The sequence below is a fragment of the Botryllus schlosseri genome, chromosome 14 (assembly GCF_051294905.1).
Source record: "Botryllus schlosseri isolate E-star chromosome 14, Bs_hap1, whole genome shotgun sequence".
NCBI classification, from domain to species: domain Eukaryota; kingdom Metazoa; phylum Chordata; class Ascidiacea; order Stolidobranchia; family Styelidae; genus Botryllus; species Botryllus schlosseri.
Window position 1 is genome coordinate 23,777,872 of NC_137249.1, and position 20,038 is coordinate 23,797,909.

General features: G+C 40.2%; 2 protein-coding genes and 1 long non-coding RNA gene across 6 annotated transcripts in view; 2 read left to right on the plus strand and 1 right to left on the minus strand.

The window, feature by feature from the left end:
* LOC145456561 (uncharacterized) overlaps positions 1-20,038 on the minus strand; it is a 390,319-nt gene that overhangs the window by 3,587 nt on the left and 366,694 nt on the right. The gene's annotated exons all lie outside the window — the stretch shown is intronic.
* LOC145456540 (kelch repeat and BTB domain-containing protein 12-like) lies at positions 62-5,492 on the plus strand. 4 transcript variants are annotated; one of them, XM_080334683.1, is made up of 5 exons: positions 62-1,575; positions 1,641-1,753; positions 2,128-2,241; positions 2,379-2,450; positions 4,647-5,492. In XM_080334683.1, exons 1-2 carry the CDS (start codon positions 77-79, stop codon positions 1,669-1,671), a joined length of 1,530 nt encoding a protein of 509 aa, XP_080190809.1. In that variant the 5' UTR covers positions 62-76; the 3' UTR covers positions 1,672-1,753; positions 2,128-2,241; positions 2,379-2,450; positions 4,647-5,492. The 4 variants fall into 4 exon arrangements, with proteins under 4 accessions (XP_080190809.1, XP_080190806.1, XP_080190807.1 ...); XM_080334680.1 differs by having other exon boundaries at positions 62-1,753; XM_080334681.1 differs by having other exon boundaries at positions 62-1,753; positions 2,388-2,450.
* LOC145456532 (cadherin EGF LAG seven-pass G-type receptor 2-like) overlaps positions 12,816-20,038 on the plus strand; it is a 54,099-nt gene continuing 46,876 nt past the window's right edge. The window contains exons 1-3 of the mRNA XM_080334670.1: positions 12,816-16,059; positions 18,684-18,880; positions 19,598-19,766. Of these exons, the coding sequence (XP_080190796.1) occupies positions 13,607-16,059; positions 18,684-18,880; positions 19,598-19,766 (2,819 nt within the window). The 5' untranslated portion in view covers positions 12,816-13,606. The remainder of the gene's footprint in view (positions 16,060-18,683; positions 18,881-19,597; positions 19,767-20,038) is intronic.

Genomic DNA, 20,038 nt, shown 5'->3' on the forward strand with positions numbered 1-20,038 from the left:
CTAGTTCGTATTCGTGGCGCTTGAAAACAAAGGATAAGTATTGTGATTCAACATATATTACCTACGTTAATTCATCATGTTTATTTCAATAACAGCGTTACTCTATATAACTATATGTTGTAGCATATTGCTAATCATGGTGCAGATTGTGTGTTCAAATGTGGAGAAACATTCAGTGAAGATGATGGCGGAGTTAAATCGAATGAAACAAGAAAAAGATCATTGTGACTTCATAATACAAGTCGGAAATGATGTCTATTACGCCCACAAAAATGTATTGTCGGCTGGTTCGGATTATTTCAAAGCCATGTTGAAGCACGACACTAGAGAGAGTCGCGAAGGAAAAGTCGTTTTCAAAGATGTGAATTTTGAGTGTGTGAAAAATTGCATCGATTTCATGTATTCCGGTAAATTTGAAATTATGGATGAAAAAATGTATGATCTTCTTCATGTGGCAATCATGATGCAGTTGGTAGATCTGAAACAGGCCGTATCTAACATTCTGGAGGAATCAATTACGGTAGAGAATTACTTTTCCACAAGAAATGTCGCCGATATATACAGACTAGATGCCGTCTTATCACGATGTAGAGTATTCTTTCATGCAAATATCACGAAAATCTCAAATCAGCCTGAATTTGGAAATATTGCTAAAACTGACATCCTCAATTCTGTGAAGTCAGAAAGATCTGAATTATGTGAAGAAGAAAAAATGACATTATTGCTCAAGTGGGTGGAGAAAAATCAGAAAAATGAGCAACATTTACAGGAATCTCTCGAAGCGATCAAGTTTGACAAAATCTCGCCCGCCTTTTTAGAACATCATTTGGAATCGAACCTAATTATCATCAACGATCTTGGATTGTATAAGTTGCTGAATGGACATCTTGTGAAAGCTTTAAAAAGACCGGACAAAACTAAAGAAGAAATTGTCCACGATGAATTGATAATTCTTTTAGATGATGACACGGATTGTATGCGATCCTTCAATCCAATGACTGAGGAAGTGGAAAATTTCCAAGATGAAAACTTCATCAATCTGATACCTTTTGAGACAATTTCTGTCGACTCGTACATTTATGTTTTATGTCAGAATAAATCAGTCTACCGACTAAACTTTCGTATAAAGAATTCAAAATGGGAAAAGATGAAAGATATGATTTATGATCATGGAGCCAATCCTCGCTCAGTTTGTTTGTCAGGATCAATATTTCTCATTGGCGGAAGTTATCTGAAAGCAACAAGTGATGTGGAAACATTTGTTTCCTCCTTAAATCGGTGGTTTCGGATGAAAAACAAACCTGAAGCAATTAGTTATGCTAGTCTTGCATCATTAAATGATTCCATTTATTGTGTCGGAGGGGAAGCACAAGATGGTGTCGAAATTTCTTCATTCTGCAGATTCACTCCATCCTCATCAGAGTGGGTTGACCTCGAACCAATGAGATATCCTCTGCGTGGTAGTGGTGTTGTTGCGTTTGATCAAAAGATATTCGTGATTGGTGGTTGCAGAGCAGGAAAGAAAGTTGACAACGTTGAATGTTACGATGTTACTTCAGCTCAGTGGACTTCATTGTCATCTATGAATGCTTGTCATGAATGGGTTTCTGCCCATCGCATTAACAACTGGATTTTTGCAGTATCCGATTTCGAAACCTCCAATGGTATTGAAAAGTACGATATTTCAAGAGACAAATGGACTACAGTGAAACCAGAAGTAGATCAGCATTATAAAATATACGGATCCACATTGGTGAGGATATAGAAGGTACTGATATAAGACATGAACAGAAATATTTTTGCTCACGATTTCAATATTCAATTCATCGTGATGCTATAATTCTTCAATTGGACACTTGTTCTGGCAAATCATTAAAAAAATTCGCCATTTTTTTTGTAGCATGTTCTAGTGTAGTGGCTACCAACCTCTTCAGTACCGCATCTCCCTAAAGCAGTGGTTCTCAAACATTTTTAGACATGCCCCTTTGAGGATGTCAATATGACTGTTGAGAAACTTCTCAAATATGAAATTCAGACTATACACAGAGAAACCATTATGAGCTGGAGGTTAATCCCGCCGAGTGGATTGCAATCTGAAGACCATCAAATATAACATATCATTTGAAGGTTGGTTCCTCAGATGCATCATAACTTGAATCATTAAAGACATTCACAAAACAATCTCAAGGGATCTGTTGGAAACATCAGAATTGTTCGAAGGACTCATCTGAAAGGTTGAAAGTGAGTAATTTCTGAATTTCATTCTATGTCAAATCGATGAATACAGATCTGAGTATCTGTCTGTTTTTGCCATTGCTAGTAACAACTTACTTGTGCATGTAATTTAAATCGTTTCTAACTGATGTATTCTTCCTCAGTCACCACAGGCAAGGATTTCCTTTCTATCGGAGTCAAGCAAGATGCAGCTTTCAAGCGGGGAAATTCCGAAGGTTAGTTTTATCGGACCAATTTTTTTCAAGTCTAAATTAGAATTCGTGTCAACATGGTATGCGCATTACCACGAACGAGTCGTAGTCGACTTGTATCAAGTTGATTCATCAGCTTGACTTGCTCATCAACTTTTAGATTATCTTTAGGAAGTGACGAATGAGATATATGATAGATAGCCTTTTGTGTGTCCATGAACACCAGTGACTTGTGACCATAAAGTTACCAATAAAGCCCCTAGATCAGGGGTTTCCAATCTGTTGGTCATAGATCCTCCATTTTCTGGGGCAATGGAAAAATTTTATCATCTCCAAGTCTACTGCACTCAGCAAAAGAAATGAATAAGAACAGCAATAAACTCTTTCTTGATCTTGAGTTTACATTCTTCCCTCCATGCCAAACAAGTCATTCAGATATTGTCAGAGCAAAAACAAGTTCAATCGAACATGTTGTTTCATGTTCTTCCTGCTTCTCAACTAAGCAATATAGTCTATGATTTCAAGTGCCACTGTGATTGTCGGTACGTGGGAAGAACAACTCAGCGCTTGCAGGAACGCATCAAACAACATGTTGCGCGGGTTATTAAATCGCGCACATTAGACTCTCGCAAAGATGCAGCCGTAACTGATCTGCGATTACTAGAACGTAATCAGGCCATGGCTATGAACTCTGTCATCGGCAAGCATTTGGCTGAGAATGCAACTTGCGCTAAAAACTATCGCAATGAAAAATTCTCTATATTAGGTAGAAGCCGCACTCATTTCCATCTTTCTGCATTGGAATCGACTTTTTTTAAAATCCACCGACCGCGCTTGTGTCAGCAGGAGGAATTTTTAGTCAATCTAAAAATTGGCCACTAGCTGCGCTCGCGGTTTGCCTGTATTTCATGTTGTTTGTTTCTATGACGTCATAATTGGTTGTATGCAATGTAGCTAGATGCATGTTTTTGAAATCCTCCACTCGCTGACGATTGCCCCTGAAAAGTGTCAGCTCGAAAAGCTTCGGGTTTTAATATATTTCTGCCATGAATATATTATTAATATGTATATTGTTTGAACTGTAGGCCAGTACTACTTATCTTCATTTCTGGTTGGAACTGTCTGTCCTTTATAAGTAGTCTGGCCTGAAAAAAACTTTATTTCAACGAAATCCGGACCTACGAACAATTTCAGTTGTTACACCAGCCATTATGGTAGAAATAATTAAAATTTGTTGTGGTACCACGAAAGATACTTCCCTGTATTCTCGGGTGGATAGTGTCTGTTCTTGCTCAGTAACTTGCCAAGAATGGATAAAGAACGGTCAACAGCAGCAGTTGTTGGCTGACAACACTGAAGTTGTGCGTACACTGCTGGTGACACACCGTGTTGCTTCATTCTGACAATGTTGTCTACATCACAATTTTTCATCATACGCTTCTTGATATAAGAGCCAATGCCCACGCAGTCTTGCTTCAGTTGGGATATTGCGGTGCGTTGCACATAACACCATGTCAAAGTGTATCAAGAAGTTTTTCCTAAAAAACTGTTGATCATAAGTGAAAGAGTATAAAAACACAACTGCTTGGGGTAAGTCATACATGTTAGAGTACTTCGTTTCTTGCCTCCTCTGTATAGGCTACTGACCGAGGGTGGCCTCAGCCTCATATCTTTCTTTCAAACTGGTGACACAAATTAACAAAACATGTGTTTGACCCACGGATCATGTTAGGTTTTGGGGTCAATATTGCATTTCTGAACCAATACTGATACAACCAATAACTAGTAGGCCTTCATGCACCGATAATGCTGATATATCCAGCCGACATTATGAAGATATGTCATCTGACTTCGAGCCCTTTTCCAAAACTCCTAAAGATGTATTTGAACAGCTTTACATCCATAGTTATGTTTGGACATGAAACAAACTAGGAAGGACAACTCCGGCCGGCTACAAGCAGGGTCAGCAACGAAGTACTTCCACTTTTGCCGAGTTCTCGCGTAGGCTTTGTCACCTTTCACCAATTACTCAAGTGGTAATGATGTTAGACTTCTTTCCATTGGTACATACCAGTTTTCTGTTTCACAACCAAAACTAGGCCTTACTTTTTACTTACTTGTAAATCACTACTGGTACTTGAACTTGAGTTGAAATGTATAACAAAAGTTTGATATCGAACCGGTCTGGCTCTAGTGTTGACCCCCCTATTTTATTTTCAGACCGGCCCAGTCCGTGGCGACTTTCCAAAGCGAGTAAGAATGCGTCGACTTGAAGCAGCCAATCTACTAAAGCCGATGAAATTTCAATTATTTTCTGTTGAGGGAAATCCATTCTACTCAAAGCGCATCACGGCCCCCAAGAAACAATCCGAGTCGGACCTCCAAATCAAACAGTTGACCCAAAAAGGCAGAGTCGGTCGAGATACCCCTCGAAAAATCGTAAAATTTCACTGTGGCGCTCGTAAATGATATTGTCGCCCCATACTCAACCCGCGAATACCGCTATTGCGTTGAGACAATGACTATTGTCGATGGCAAAGTGAACTGTGACCTAACATGACAAGACGATGAGATGAGATAATTCTAGTTGCCCAATTAGACTAATTAGAGTGAAATGGCGGTGTTCTAATTCTAATCTAATTTGTTAAATGCCTCTCTGCTCTAATGTTATTTCTAGTCTAATTTCTGGTTTTTCTGAAATGCTACCGGATAACTGTTTATTGCTAAATGAGCCAAGTTGTCTGTTCAAACATTTGCCGTTCTCGTGCTTATGAGAAGAACTCTGATTACAAATTTTTGTGATTCAGTAATTCTACTTTAATTTGGAAATAACTGTACGTATAATTATAATATTTGCCTAATTTTGAAATGGCTAGCAATAATTCTAATCTAATTTAGAAAAGCTGAAGTGCAAGTTGCTACAGTAGTTTGACATCGTCAGCTCTCGGTGTTCCAATTAACATCGACTTTTTCGTTCACAGACCTGCAGTTTTGTCATAGCACGTTTCTACAAATATAACGAGAATAAATTGAAGACTCAAAACTGTGTTCAGGTTATCCTTGAAATTCGATGTTCGTCTGCCCTTACATTTTATTCTGCCTTACCTGTTGCTTACGACTATGTAAGTGTGAATTCGTATAATTTTTTGTGCAATGAGTCAGTTAGAAATGGACTTGATGCTTAGCATAAATCAACTACATGGACAGCTAAAATTGTGGATATCCAGACTATGCGACTACATTTCTACCAATGCAGTTGATAGGGGTCTTTGTTATCTCTGAAACGGCAAAGTATATTGTATATTGTAGATGCTGTGCTATACATAAACTTGTCCATTAACCTTGCCCGTGAGATCTTGACCCAGTACATATATACTACGTTTTCAGACTCGAATCGATTCGCAAAGTCGGAGATAAAATGAAGCCATGAAACATTTGTTTCCACAATTGAAATTGCAATGAATATTTTGCCTTATCCAAGCTCTGACTGGTTAAACTATGTGAGAATTTCAGCAATTATTACAGAACATCATATTTCAGTTTATAGTGTCAGTAAACAATCAGTGCTTTGTGATCTGATTTTGATTTATCTTTGTATCATAAAAACCAAACCCGCCCTATTGGGGCGTTGGCAATGCTGTATAACGTGTTTAGAGGTATTACATGTAGCCAGTACAGAAACCGAATATACTATTATACGGAAATGTGGGATCGGAATTACAATATACGTCACGTGACGTCATAATTTAGCGTTCACACGAACCAGACCCTTTCAGGGGTTTGCAACATCTCTACTTGTTGCCAGATGGGAGTGAGTCCGAATCATTACGAATGGGCTTTGGGCAGACTTGGCGGCCTTCGTTCATCTATGATTTCGCGATCTGGTCACTCAGATTTTTGACCGTAGCCCGGGCTATACTCTTGGGAGTAGCCAGGAAAAGGTTGCGGAGGAAGGGTGGGAGTCGTTTGACGGACGAATGGAGTTGTCCATGCGTGCATCGAAATAATATCATTCCATGAAATCACGTGAACCGTTCTCGTAGCATTCCAGTGCGTGCCCGCGATCTGGATGCGTGATTTTAAAGATATCATTTTGTATCCCACTCGCTTAGATTATGGCCGTCCGCTGTCCCTAGCAAGTCGCGAGCCGCACGAATCGATCCCCACATCCACGGATTCCGTACGCGTGACCAGGGTTCTAAGTCAACAACTATTTCGTAATAATGATGTCAAGGCTGGAAATTTTTAGACCTACTACACGGATTAATGCGTTGAGCTGAATCCGCCATTCGTCGAGTTGGTGCCGCATATTTTCCTCGTAAGCTGATAATAATTTATCGTTAATTGCAACTATGTAGGGTTAGCAGTCAGTATCAGTTTATTACAATTTTCATCAATTCAAAACACCACAAAAACAGCGATACAATGAAAAGATAGGAAGGTGCTGAAACGACTTGGAGTAATCTTTGAGATCAGACACCCGCCTTGGCCTAGGGCCTAGGCGAAGTAGAGAAGAGGCATTCACATGCACAGAGCACACTGAGTGAAAAGTAAAGCAGATAATATAAAAGGCAAGCGTGAAAATGAGGTGGCCAATCTGACCATACCTCTTTCGCTTTTTTTAACAAATTGAAAGTGTCCACGGAGGACGCCTAAATGTTCTGTTTTGGGGGAATTTGTCCTGTTTTTTAGAAAAGGAATTAAAATGCGATCGAGTTGACAAGACAATCACCGAAAAAGGCGGCACGACATGTATTTTGGGAGTAGAGATGGGGAAAGATGACCATTTTTAGTCAACACCGTTGAAAGGGGGGAACAACGGTTAATTCGGGAGTTATAGTCTGAAAGATGACCTTTTTTTAGTCATCACAGTAGGCCTACTACTATTCGAAAATTTTTTACAATCACCAGTTTGATTTTCTGGTAGGCTACTAGAGTTTTCTCAATTTTTGAAGTGTCCTCTTTTTCGGATCTCCAAACCCTAAATTATGGCACGTTACAAGATTAAGACCTACCGCAGTATGTAGAATCATTCTGCCAGAAAAACCTATTTACAGTGATCATAGGCAGCTCCGACCTGTTTATCATTGTAACGTGGTATACAAATTCATCGTCATCACTGAATTTGAAATGGCGCTAATCAAGTATCCATTATAATAATTAAACGACACCCGACTGTGGTAGAGCATATCGCAGATCTGCATTAGGCTACGTAAAACTCTCATCCTCGCGGCAGTCGAAGCTGAAATTCACTACAGTTAATGTATAGCAGCGGTGAAGGTTTTTTTGCGTGACCCAAATCTGATTGACATTGGCATCTCGCGACCCAAGCTTCATAGGACTACGCCCTCGCCCCGGCTATGTCTCAGGAGATAACGAGTCAACCGTTCTATTCTTCTGAAGGTCTCGCTAGCTCACCTACCATGACTGTATTTGACTCGGTTGATCAAGATGTTATGCAGAGCTACCAGGAATTCCAACTTGTCAATACCATTTATTATACTCTGAAGGAAAACTACGCCAGTGAGCAAGGCGCTAGGATGGTCTGCATGGACGGCGCCACAACGAATGCTGGCGAAATCATTGATAAGATAACCCTGTTATACATATACAACCGATCTAGACAAGCTGTTAGTTATTACCACGGGGTTGATTGAAATTATATCGGGAATGACAGCTCTTTAATATCGATCTAAACTGTTGGGTTATGTTGGACAAGGAAGGTGCACACTGCATATATATCCTTGTATTTCTATATTACTATATATGTCTTGCATCAGCCTTCCATCTCCAACACGCTGAGCGCAAAGTGGGAATTTGCATGGAAAACGGTTTCACTGATCTGGTCTTTATCATCATCATCATTATCATCATTGGTTTATTAGCAATTTTATCAGTTCAATACACCATGCCACAAAAATGCGATACAATGAAAAGACAGGAAGGTGTCGGGAAGCCACTAGGAGTAGTGTATGGAATCAGACACCCTTGGCCTAGGCCAGTGGTTCCCAACCTGTGGTACGCGTACCACTAGTGGTACGCGAAGGTCTTCCAGGTGGTACGCGAGTAGATTCTATGTTTTTTTCGACCGAAGGGAGTAATTAGTTCAGGTGAGGTTGATTTTGAGTTTTTGAAGCCGTCGTCTCACGCTATTGCCCAGCTGCTAATTTTTTATTGTACGTGGGAATGCGAGCAAGGGTTTTCATCCCTCATGACTATCAAGTCGAAGAAACGAAACCGACTGGTTGCGCCAATACATGACTTTCGATGCGCTGTAAGCAAACGTATGCCACGCATCTACAAGTTAGTGAAAAATAAACAAATGCAGCCATCGCATTAAATAAATTGACTTTTGTTGTGTGTTTTTATTTCAATATGTTGTTCTGCTTGAGACTGGTGGTGAATAAAAAAAAACAATTCCATACATCCCATCAACCCTGGCTGATAATGCCTAGTTCAGGGGTGCCAAGCTCAAATTGCATCGCGGGCCGGATCTAAGTCACGAAATCGCTTGCGGGCCGGACCAGTCAACGGAATCCAAATTTTGCCTCGTGCCATTGCTTATCGCTGGAATACTTTATTACCAAGCATATATAGATAATACACGGACCGTAGGGGTTTCATTCTAGCGAGTCGCAACACCATTATTTGCAAGCAATGAAATTTGCGGAAATACTATGTTTGTCCGGTTGAATACAGTTAAGAACCGCTAAAACAATGCCCTTGCCGGCGATACAAGTAGACATATTTCAGTGTTCCATTTGGTTTAGTCCAGGGGTGGCCAACCTGCGGCCGTAAGAGGAAATTTAATTGTGCCGCCGTAGACACGCAATTCAATTGGTATGTGTTGGCGGCCGTCGACATGCAATTCGAATTTACGAATTGCCTCCCGATTTCTTGAAAGATTTTAATTAATCTTCAAATTTTCTTCGTGCTGCGCGCCATTCAATACAACTACATTTTTCGATTTTAATATAGTAGCACCCTTTGCAATCAGAGCCCCACAATACAGATGCGAACATCAGTCCAAATGATGCGCCTCACATGGAAATATCAGCTCGGAGTCGTGTGTTCCTCACTATACTAACAATCCTGATGGGAGGTCAAGAAATAACAGCATGCTACAAAGTGACTAATATCAATTGGCCCACCCGAAGATGCATCATAATTTATAACTTGCTTTAAATTTTTGAAAACACCCCTACATCAACTCTATACCAGTGAATCTGATCACACGTGATGAAAAAGGATAAATGGTTGATGGTAATATGTAAAACTACTAATATCAATGACGAAATTCATCGGTGAATCTGATTTTTTTTCGCGCCTCGCGCTACTATGAGCACTTCCTTCCTTAACATTACCAGTGACCACTCGCGATTTTGTTGCGCATAGTAAGCCTATCATTAAATAGATTAGTCCGGAGTTCACCAGAAATGGACATAAACACTTCAACCTGGGTATTTGGCGTCCAGCTCGTTCATTACGACTATGCCCTGGAATGCGGCAGTAGGCTACACGAGTGGTCGAAATGTGGCCGTCAATGGCAAAAATGTTGGCCACCCCCGCGTTAGTCATAATCTGGCGTTAGCCCTGCGTATGCATTGTGATGAATACAAGATATTCAACTGTCAACGTGGACGTTGTAATTTGGTTTATTAGTGTGGATGTGATGGATTATATAATCTTTTTTCAATGTACTCAGAATTGCTATGCGGGCCGGATAAAATCGTCTGGCGGACCGTATGTTTGACATCCCTGGCCTAGTTTAATATAATTTGTTAACACACCTCGCATAGGCCAAATACGTGAGTATGACGTCATAAATGGTGGAAACACGCGTAACTTATATAGGTGGTACGCGAGCACTGCACAAAACCTCAAAATGGTACGTGGGTGGAAAAAGGTTGGGAACCACTGGCCTAGGCGATGTAAAGAGGAGGCATGCACACTGAATGAAAGTAAAGAAGATAGTCTAGAAACAAACTACAAGAAATCGGGCGGCATGTCATGGGAAGCGAGATCGATAGGTCAGTCGTGATCCGGCAAACTTGAGGATGGACTGTATTTATTTAGTAGTAATTGCTTGTATTTCGACTTGAATGTGGACATGCTCGTCGACTGCCGGATGGCCGGCGGGATACTGTTCCACACATCATCAGGTCCGGTATATTTGATAGAGCGATGATATTTTCGGTTGATCATAATGATATTTGGACGACGCGGACGCTCGTGTGTTGTAGCCTACGTGCGCTTATGATTCCGAGGTAAAGAAGTCATTGAAATATTCGGGGCAACAACCGCAGTGAAACTGATACATAAACTGGGCGATTTCTAGTTTCCGCATATCTTCTATGTTTAGGACGCCGAATCTCTTCAGCAGCGACTTATTGGATGGGCAGCCAGGCCCCTTTGGGGCCCTAGCTATGATTCGGAGTACTTTATGCTGTAGTTTTTGCAGTGGCTTGAGTGCAGTTTTACTGGCAGCCCCCCAACAGAGGATGCCATAATGTAACTTCGATTGGATTAAGGATTTAAAGAGTATCAGAAGAACCCATGCTGGCATGAGGCGCCTAAGGCTGTAGAACAGCACTTCGGTGATAATTTAGTTTCTAGGGACTGAATATGACTCTTCCATGTTCGAGTCCAGTAAAACCCCAAGATATTTGGCATTATCTATGTTGGAAACGGGCTGAACAGCGATATTAACGGTTAGGTTATTTTTTGAATTTACCTTCAGCAATTGGGATTTCGAGGCGTTCATGCAAATGTTGTTCCGGGCCGTCCACTCATGGACTTTAGGCATTTGGTCATCAGTCAGGGCATCCAGCTCTGCCGTCGAAGATGCGGAAGAGAGGAGATGAATATCATCAGCGAACAGTGTGGTCATAGCCGACGGCCTTGTGCGATTTCAGTTTGTGGATGGCTACTTCTACTTCGTATTTGGTCGTAGGTTCAAGCACAATCGACTGGGATATCGATCTCACCTCTGACCTGGCCGACACAGGTTTTGTAATAGAAGAAGCAATATTAGGGCCTACGTTACAAAAAATATTCATTGAAGTGATTCGCGATGGCCGCCGGATCTGAAAGTTTGTTTCCGGTATCCCAATTCACAATTTCCGAAACAGACTTATGGCCTTTTTTCCGATGTAAGAGAGGGTTAAGTCCTGACCATGTTTTTCGAGTGTCCTTTTTGCGTCTGTTGAAAAATCTCTCATTGTACTTTGCTTTTGCCATGGAAATGAGATGCACGCGGTGCGATTCCTGAAACGTCGAAATATTTCTCGTTTATGTTCTGGGCAGTTCTTGGTGTCTATTCGGTAATGGTCTGACCAGGACCGAAACAGCACTCCGTCAGCCCCCCAAATGTTGGGCTTGTGCCCCCATAGGGTGATAAGGGGGGGGGGGGGCTTCGCCGCCAGACCCCTCATCAGCATTTGCTTTTTGCCGCTACATATCAGCGAGATTTGTTGTGCTGATTAAGCTTTTCTCGCCTAACCGCTCTATGCGCGAAAAATTTCTACAATGATTTAATCGGTCAATATGATCGGGATGATGCATAAATATTGCCACTGATTTTGTATCCTCTTTCTGTTCACGTAATCAAATTTGTCGGTAGAGCTGATTGAGGTGCCTTGGAAAATGTAGGGCCCGTCTCGATCGAACCCGTTGGTATAATGACTTCGTCGTGACGTTATTTTGTGACAATATTGTTGCTGTTGACGAACGTTCTGCCGTCTAAATATATTCTGCATTAAAAACCACAGTAAAATCCTATTCAGTTGAGTCTAAGCTTATCGCTCATGCAAACACATGACGGCATGTGAACGATGAGCGGAGCGGCAACTTGAATTAAAGAATAGAATATTACCTGTATTTGTCGTATTGCTATGCGTATTGCGCGTCAACTTATAATCTCGGAGTTAAAAAAATGTCCTTTGACATATCTCGATTTAAGGATGTCACGTTTCTCAGGATTCTGCTTTGATTTGAAATTGCAATTTTTTCGGTGTATTGAACTGATAAAAATTGCCAATAAACCGAACCGATTAATATTAACAGAACGCAAGAAGACGGTTCACATTCCGGCGAAAAAAGTTAGATTTCAAAAACATTGAAGTTGAGAAGTCAATAACGATTTCTTGGCTCGCAAATAACAATTACAAACATACAGCCATGATGCATGAACATTGTACATGTGCTAATAAACCAATGATGATGATGATGATACATCGCGCGAGAAAATATCATAATAAAAGTATTAGCATTTTTTTTATTCGTAGAGACCGTCCTGACTTACTGGTGGCGATAGAGCGTTATTGATAACCAACATAGATTCACTTCATTCGTAGTTGCGTTCGATAGCGATCGGTTAAATAGGGAGCTGGTGTTGTTGAGTGGGTGCGAATATATTATATGGGTTATCTTGAGCGAGAGTTGTCGGGGCGTCTCAGGAATATCAGTATCTGCACCTCGTTGACTCATAATAATGTGACTACTGTAATATTGCATCGTAATCACGGCTAATACCTTACATCTGTGTTACGATATCGTGTGAGATTTTAACCGAGTATTATTGTAAAGTAGGTAGGTTTATAAGGTTGGTCGTAGCTGGTCACGTCAGAGTGGTCATTTTGCACCCTCACTATTTCATAATCTGATGTAGGCTTGACATTATATATGGTGCTGGTAGTGGTCTGTGATTTGATGGTATTCGATAACTGGCAGGTATGATTATGAATAAGACGCTTCCCCAACGAAACCGCTGTGACGTACGTGCGGCATCCCCGCTACGGTGACTCAAATTTTAATTGGAAGTGGGTTTTAGCACCTCGAGCCTTCAATTAAAGAGGGAAGGTTTGATACCCAGAAACTTTATTAATTTTGTTTTGTTATTGATTTTTTTTGGCTGTGTTTGAAAACATATAGCCTAACAAAGGAAATGCTTCAAATGACATCTGTGCCTTGAAACTAACTATTGATTTATTCTGATGCCGTTAGTGGTTTATTTGGAATACTTTTGAAATCCTAAATTTTATCTGTTTATATGGGTAAAATTTTTGATGTAGGGCCCATTTTTTTTCAACTCTTACATATATAAATCATATCATTCTTTTGAGATGTATCCTATTGTGAAGTCTATACATTTTTAATATGCTTCAAAAACTCCAGCCAACATGAAGACTCCGAAGATTTCTGTTAACGGATTATTTTGGATTTTCGCCCTTGTGTTCAAGGCATCGCTTGGATATCACATTCTGCTCTCGGATATACAGTCGTCGTCAGATGTAGTTTTTGACTCGTCGCTCAACTTGGACGGCTGCCAATATCATGTGCAGCATGAGGCTTGCGAAGGCGTTCCGTTTCATCTAAATTTGGATCAGTTCACGGGACTATTGACTGCTACTTTGTCCCACCTAGAAAACGGTCGGATTGATAACACATGTTTTATTACCATTGCGATTTCTGACTGCAATGGGTTTGGGAAAGTCACTTATCCACTGTATATTAGCTATTCGTCATATGATCCAACAAAAGTGATATCTCAACTTCCAATGAACGTGTCTTTCCACGGATCTATGCATTCCAAAGGCGATGATGTAACATTATCCCAGGAACACATAATCAACATTACTCCAAAATCAATTCGGTCTAAACGCTGCAAGCTTGATACAACTCCAACAAGTCGTCACAGAATTCCAACGGATTCCATTCGTAATGCCGGGAGGGCACTCCAACACAAATATGACATGCAGAAAATCTCTTTTGTGCAGTACATAACGGATTGTACTGCGTCAGAACCTGAGGATGTAGTCATTCCAAATCAGGAAATCGTGTTGATTATAAATTCAGGGCATGAAATTACGCATAAATCTGCCCAGCACACATTGAAAACTTTACGCAGGCACAGAAGAGGCTCGGGTGGATTATATTTCAGTCCGACAATACAGAGCGCTGATATTTTTGAAAATCTACCCCCTAACACAGAAGTCGTTACACTCAAAGTGACCAACCCACGTCGAGTCTCTGTCAAGTATTCATTGCAGGCAAAGTCCGATGTTCGAAGTCTCAATGCATTTCAAATTAATGCAATTACGGGCGTGGTAACGACAAGACGCCAATTGGACCGTGAAACTGTGCCTTTTCACGAATTGAGAGTTACTGCGACCGGACCAGGGGGTGCTAGTACGAGCGGTATCCTCAATATTAATGTTCTAGATATCAACGACAATGATCCTACCTTTGAAAAGTCCGATTATCATTTCGATATATCAGAGGATGTGGACCGTAATGCATATGTCGGTAAAGTGACCGCATCTGATGCAGATAGTGGCCGAAATCAAAGGTTGATGTACTCCATTGAAAATCTTACTCCCACAAATCGGTTTTCAATCAATAGCAATGGAGAAATCATACTGCGAACAAAAGTCGACCGCGAAGAACGAGAAGTGTACAGATTTCAAGTTGTCGCGACTGATGGTGGAACATCACCACGCCGTGCCACGGCTAGTGTCACCGTCACCGTTGAAGATATTAATGACATGGCGCCTGTCTTTACGAAGTCTCAGTATCAAGCGAGAATACCAGAAAATACGGCTGTCAACTCGGAAATCATTCAAGTGAACGCGACTGATGGAGACGCCGGACTCAATGGAAAAGTCGTTTACAGCTTCCGCTATCGCCGTGACAGAAATTATTTTGAAATCGGCAGAACTTCGGGAAAGATATCACTTATTTCTGAAATTAATTTCGCAGACTACCCTGACGGTTACAAAATTTTGGTCCGAGCTCAAGATCAAGGCACGCCGCCAAAATCTGCGTTCTGTGAAGTGATAGTTAGCATCGTTGACGTAAACGATAACACTCCCACCTTTTGGACTAGCATATATGAACGAGTAGTGTCTGAAAACTTTCCGGTAAAAAATGTGGTACTGGAAGTCAAAGCTACTGATGCAGATGATGGTGAAAATGCAAGGATATCATATTCTTTTGTGGCTCCTCCTGCAAATTTACCTTTTCGGATCGACGCCGCAACAGGAAAAATCATATTAAAAACGTCGTTGGATTTCGAAGAGCAAAATGTGTACGTTTTGAACGTGAAGGCTACTGATCACGGCCATGAAGCCAAGCACTCTGTCGCAAGTGTCGAAATAAAAGTCCGCGATATAAACGACAATGTCCCAAAGTTCACGAAATCAAAGTACTTCAGAAGAGTCCCAGAAACCGCTGATATTGGACATGTCATCATTTCTGTTGAGGCGGAGGATTTAGATAAAGACTCGACTTTGGATTATAGCATAACCGGTGGTAATTATGGAGACAAATTTCGTATCACAACCAGAGATAACCAAGGGATTATTACGTTATCGCGGAGGCTCAACTTCAACGAGAGACATTCCTACGTTCTTACCGTTAGGTGTTCTGATGGAGAGCTGTACGGATATACCAAAGTCACGATTAATGTGTCGGATGCGAACACTCACCCGCCTGAATTCGACAAGGAGATATACGAAGTAGATGACGTAAAAGAGGATGTGAGTGTCGGAACCGTCATTGTCAAGGTGCATGCTACAGATGAAGATGTAGGGGAAAATTCAAAGATAACTTATCAACTGCAGGATGACTCAGAGTGAGTACATAAATTACCAATATATTTAGTGTTGATATTCCACCAGCATTTCTATACTCTATGCTAAATGAAGTGTGTCATCTCGTCTTCCATAGAAATTTGGTGAATGAAGTTGGATTGCGGAAACATAATGCATAGCGACATGTAGCCTAATAATCTCACATTTGAATATCTCTAATGGAGCTACCAATCATTTGCTTTTACATTGTGAAATGAACAGGATTTTTAATTTCAGTTGATATGTTGTCCACATAGATTGTCCACATCTGGAGTAGTTTTGATGTCTTCAACAGTTAAGCTATGACCGCATCTAATTTATCTGGACTTAGTAGTGACATGACTGACATCCGTCAGGACCTATATTACCTTATCTCCTGTTTTTGATAGAGCAATTTGTAGTAATTCACTCAACAGCTTCAAGTCTAATTCACAGTCACCAGAATATGCCTGCTTTGGTGTCATAATCTATTATAGGCTATTGTGTTTGAACTGCGCATCAGGAGATGTATGTTCCCACACGTAGTCCTCACTATAAACAGGACACATTTATCCGCCCTTTGTGATTCAAGAACCAAAAGCTATTCTCTAGGAATCACCGTTCAGGCAAAATCAAAGTTTGTTCCAAAGAAAGTCTTCTGTACAAGTTGCCTGTTGTAGAGTCGAGCCATTGTATTTTGAACTGTGAAGAGGCCCCTCATCTACGGTCTATTCTATTAGAAAGCTCTACAATGTGTAGTTGACGAGGTGTCTCGAGTACAGAAGTGGGATTTTATCACCGTGCTTATTTATGTTATGGACCTATGCGATTTCAAATTCAATCCAATCATCAATGCTCCAGTTCGTGAAAACTATCCAGTTGATTTAAAGTCAACATACATTTCAGTGATATAATGGTATGTATAATAGGCGTACTTTAGGGTTGTCTTGAGTAGGCTACTGTGGCAGGTTCACTCAATTCCCTTTCCATTTTGGTACATTAGCCTACCTTCTGCTGGTGATACCTACACGATGTCGCCATTGCGTACCATATAATATTACAGAGCATTATGATCACTTTTTGATTACCAGTATAAGTGATACCTGTATGGCTTCATTGCAGTTTCTTTTTGTTGCCAGTGCTAATTATGTGTAGCTGACCTTCTCTCCATAGAAGTAATTGATTATTTATTTAGTCCATTCATTATAGATAATTATCTATTCAATCCCTTCATGGGCTATTACCAAGATGTGAAGATAATATCAAGTTCTTATATTACGCTGAAATTCCGCAAATGATCATTTCCCCCCATATATATATATATATATAGAAACTATAACTTTAACTATATCTTTTCCTTTTTGACCTTTCTTATTCATGTGAGTTTCAGAGCAAGCCAAGTATTCGTTTTGTCTTGAATATCAGCGCTAGCAACACTGTATCTTTTGTAAAAATCTTAAGCTATTTCATTCCTTTCTCGAAAGTTGGATTTGCAAAGACTTAGCGTGCTTAGGTGTACCATGGTTAATTTGCTCTGAAGTAGATGAGGGTTAAGTTTCTGCAACCACATGGGAATGATATAGTAGCAAGCTGTCATTATTTGCAATAAGATACTTCGCCTGTATAATAATCCTGTCACATTCCCTGTACAATATAAAGATCCTAAAGATTGATTGATTTATGTTTGCGTAGTTAATTGACAAATTGACAATTAACATTTCCTTTCACGAATGCTATAGTCTTTTGTTTAGCATTTGTTACATGATGTAACTTCCTTACGGACCACCCTTTTGTTTTGTGCATCAATGTAACAATTTTATTTGATATAGGATCCCTTTACCTGTTCTCGTTTTAAGGAATTCTCATTTTGTGTGTCAGATAAGTTTTGAATTGAAGGGTCTTTATTTATTAGGCATATTGACTATTATTACATCTTGACAAGATGGTGGACCAATGAAATATCAATTGAAACGAATTTATATAACACATATTTTTTCTGCTAATATCAAAGTGTGACTCATCTCAACTAGAGCTTCTAATTAGTGACAGTATTTTGAAACAAGATATCTCACATTAAGTTCATTTATTTAAAATAAAACTTCAGTTGAGGGTGTTGGCGTGTAACTAGGACTTTCCATGCAATGGAGTTAGAGTTTCTCCGGGAAACACAACACAACTTTTCCTCATTTTCACCATTAAGTGAACTCCTACATTCCAGGTACTGAAAACCTCTCCAACTGAAAACAGTTGTCCCGGAATGATGATGTCATTGGACAGTCAGATAAATATTGGTGTCCCATACTCCATAGTTATAATAACAATGGAAACTGCACTTCGACTTCGATGGTCACTATTCACTACGTCTCATTCATAATATATTCCTTGTAGACTAGATGGGCACTAGATGTCGGTTCAATGACTGCATGATGGGCTATCACACTTTATCTGGGTTGAAGTGCTGAGAAGCCGTATATTTTTGCCATGAATTGAAAAATGGATACACATCTGAATGAACTTATTGTTAACATTAGCCTCTCGATTTCCCAGTATTGAGCAAAAGTCACGTCTCTTGAGGCGATGATGTTCTCCCAAATGATATCAAATAATTAGATTGCAAGTCATGACCAGATTGATGTGAATATTTCAGCAAGTTTGATCTGAATGCAACCAGCGGCGAGATCAAAACCAAAGCGGAACTAGACTTTGATGTGCAAAGTCAATTGTCTCTGATGGTGATAGCCCGTGATCAAGGGGAGGAACCGCAAGAAGCGCAGGCCGAGGTGGTCATCTATTTGAGAGATGTCAACGACAACGCTCCTGTATTCGACAAGACGGTTTATACTGGTGAGGATTTGCAGTGTTTTATCCTGATCAATAGGATGGCAGACGCAACCACAACCACCAATATCTATGATCATGTGAATTGGGTTGTATCTCGTGTGTGTCACTGATGCCTAAGCATCTAAGTTTAGATTTCATATTTGTAGACCAAGCTGCATTTAGGATATTTCTTTCTTTGTACAGTAGACTCGATGATCAACAGATCACTTCGCTGCAGCTTCATCTTGCAATCATTAAGCATATTGGCCTTCATTCTATGTACTGTACATGATACGCGTCTCATTTGTTTTGAAATTAACACTAACCATTTTTTGTACGTGTCTGTGCATTTCTGAAGTTTATGCATATTCGCTTTAATCTTATTTGGTTGCTAACAAAACCCTAGTTTCTGATTTCGAGGCACTGAAAAGCCATCATTTTCCATCTTGAGAATTGTGTGGATTGTAACAATTGTGACAATTGTCGCCCTATTGAAAGGGAGGTGTCAAGGTGACATAAGGGGCATGCCAATCGTTTATTCATGCCATTCAACTTTCTATCAAGTAAATATAAAGAAAAACAGTAGCCTACTTAATTCTATGGGAAATGTTTTTGATACGCTATTTTTGCAATTAATAATTACAACTGTTCACATTTATTAGATGTGCGTTTCAAATTTATTGATGAATAGTTTCCGCTTTCTATATCGGTACTGAAACATTTTTTGTTTATTTCGGATAGCTACGATCGAGGAGAACGTCCGAATCGGGTCTTACGTCGACAGAGTCCACGCCTTTGATAAAGATTCCGGTAAAAACGGTCAAATTTTTTATACTTTCAACGACGGCGGAGATGACGGAAACGGCTATTTTTCTGTTGATCAAAACGGAGTTATTCGAACTGCCGCCAAGTAAGTTTGCTTTAAAATTTACTAGGGTTGGGCACAATGGTCCCAGTACTCAAATCTGAATCGAGTATTAATTTTAATGGTTCGAGTCACAATAGTGAGATAGGATTTCAGTGCAGAAATTTCACCCCCTCTTCTAATAGTAAATTTGTCAACGAGAATTATAGTTTCAATACGATTTTCACTGTGAAAGGCTGTTGGTCGTATCGTAGCATCTAAAATATGGAGTAGGGCTACATAGCCAGGCACCTTGTTGAAACTGACCTGTGAAGTCA

Coding starts and splice junctions, on each gene's coding strand:
- LOC145456540 (XM_080334680.1), top strand. CDS start 77: ATGTTTATTTCAATAACAGCGTTACTCTATATAACTATATGTTGTAGC. Junction 1,754..2,127: donor AAATATACGGATCCACATTG/GTGAGGATATAG, acceptor TATCATTTGAAG/GTTGGTTCCTCAGATGCATC.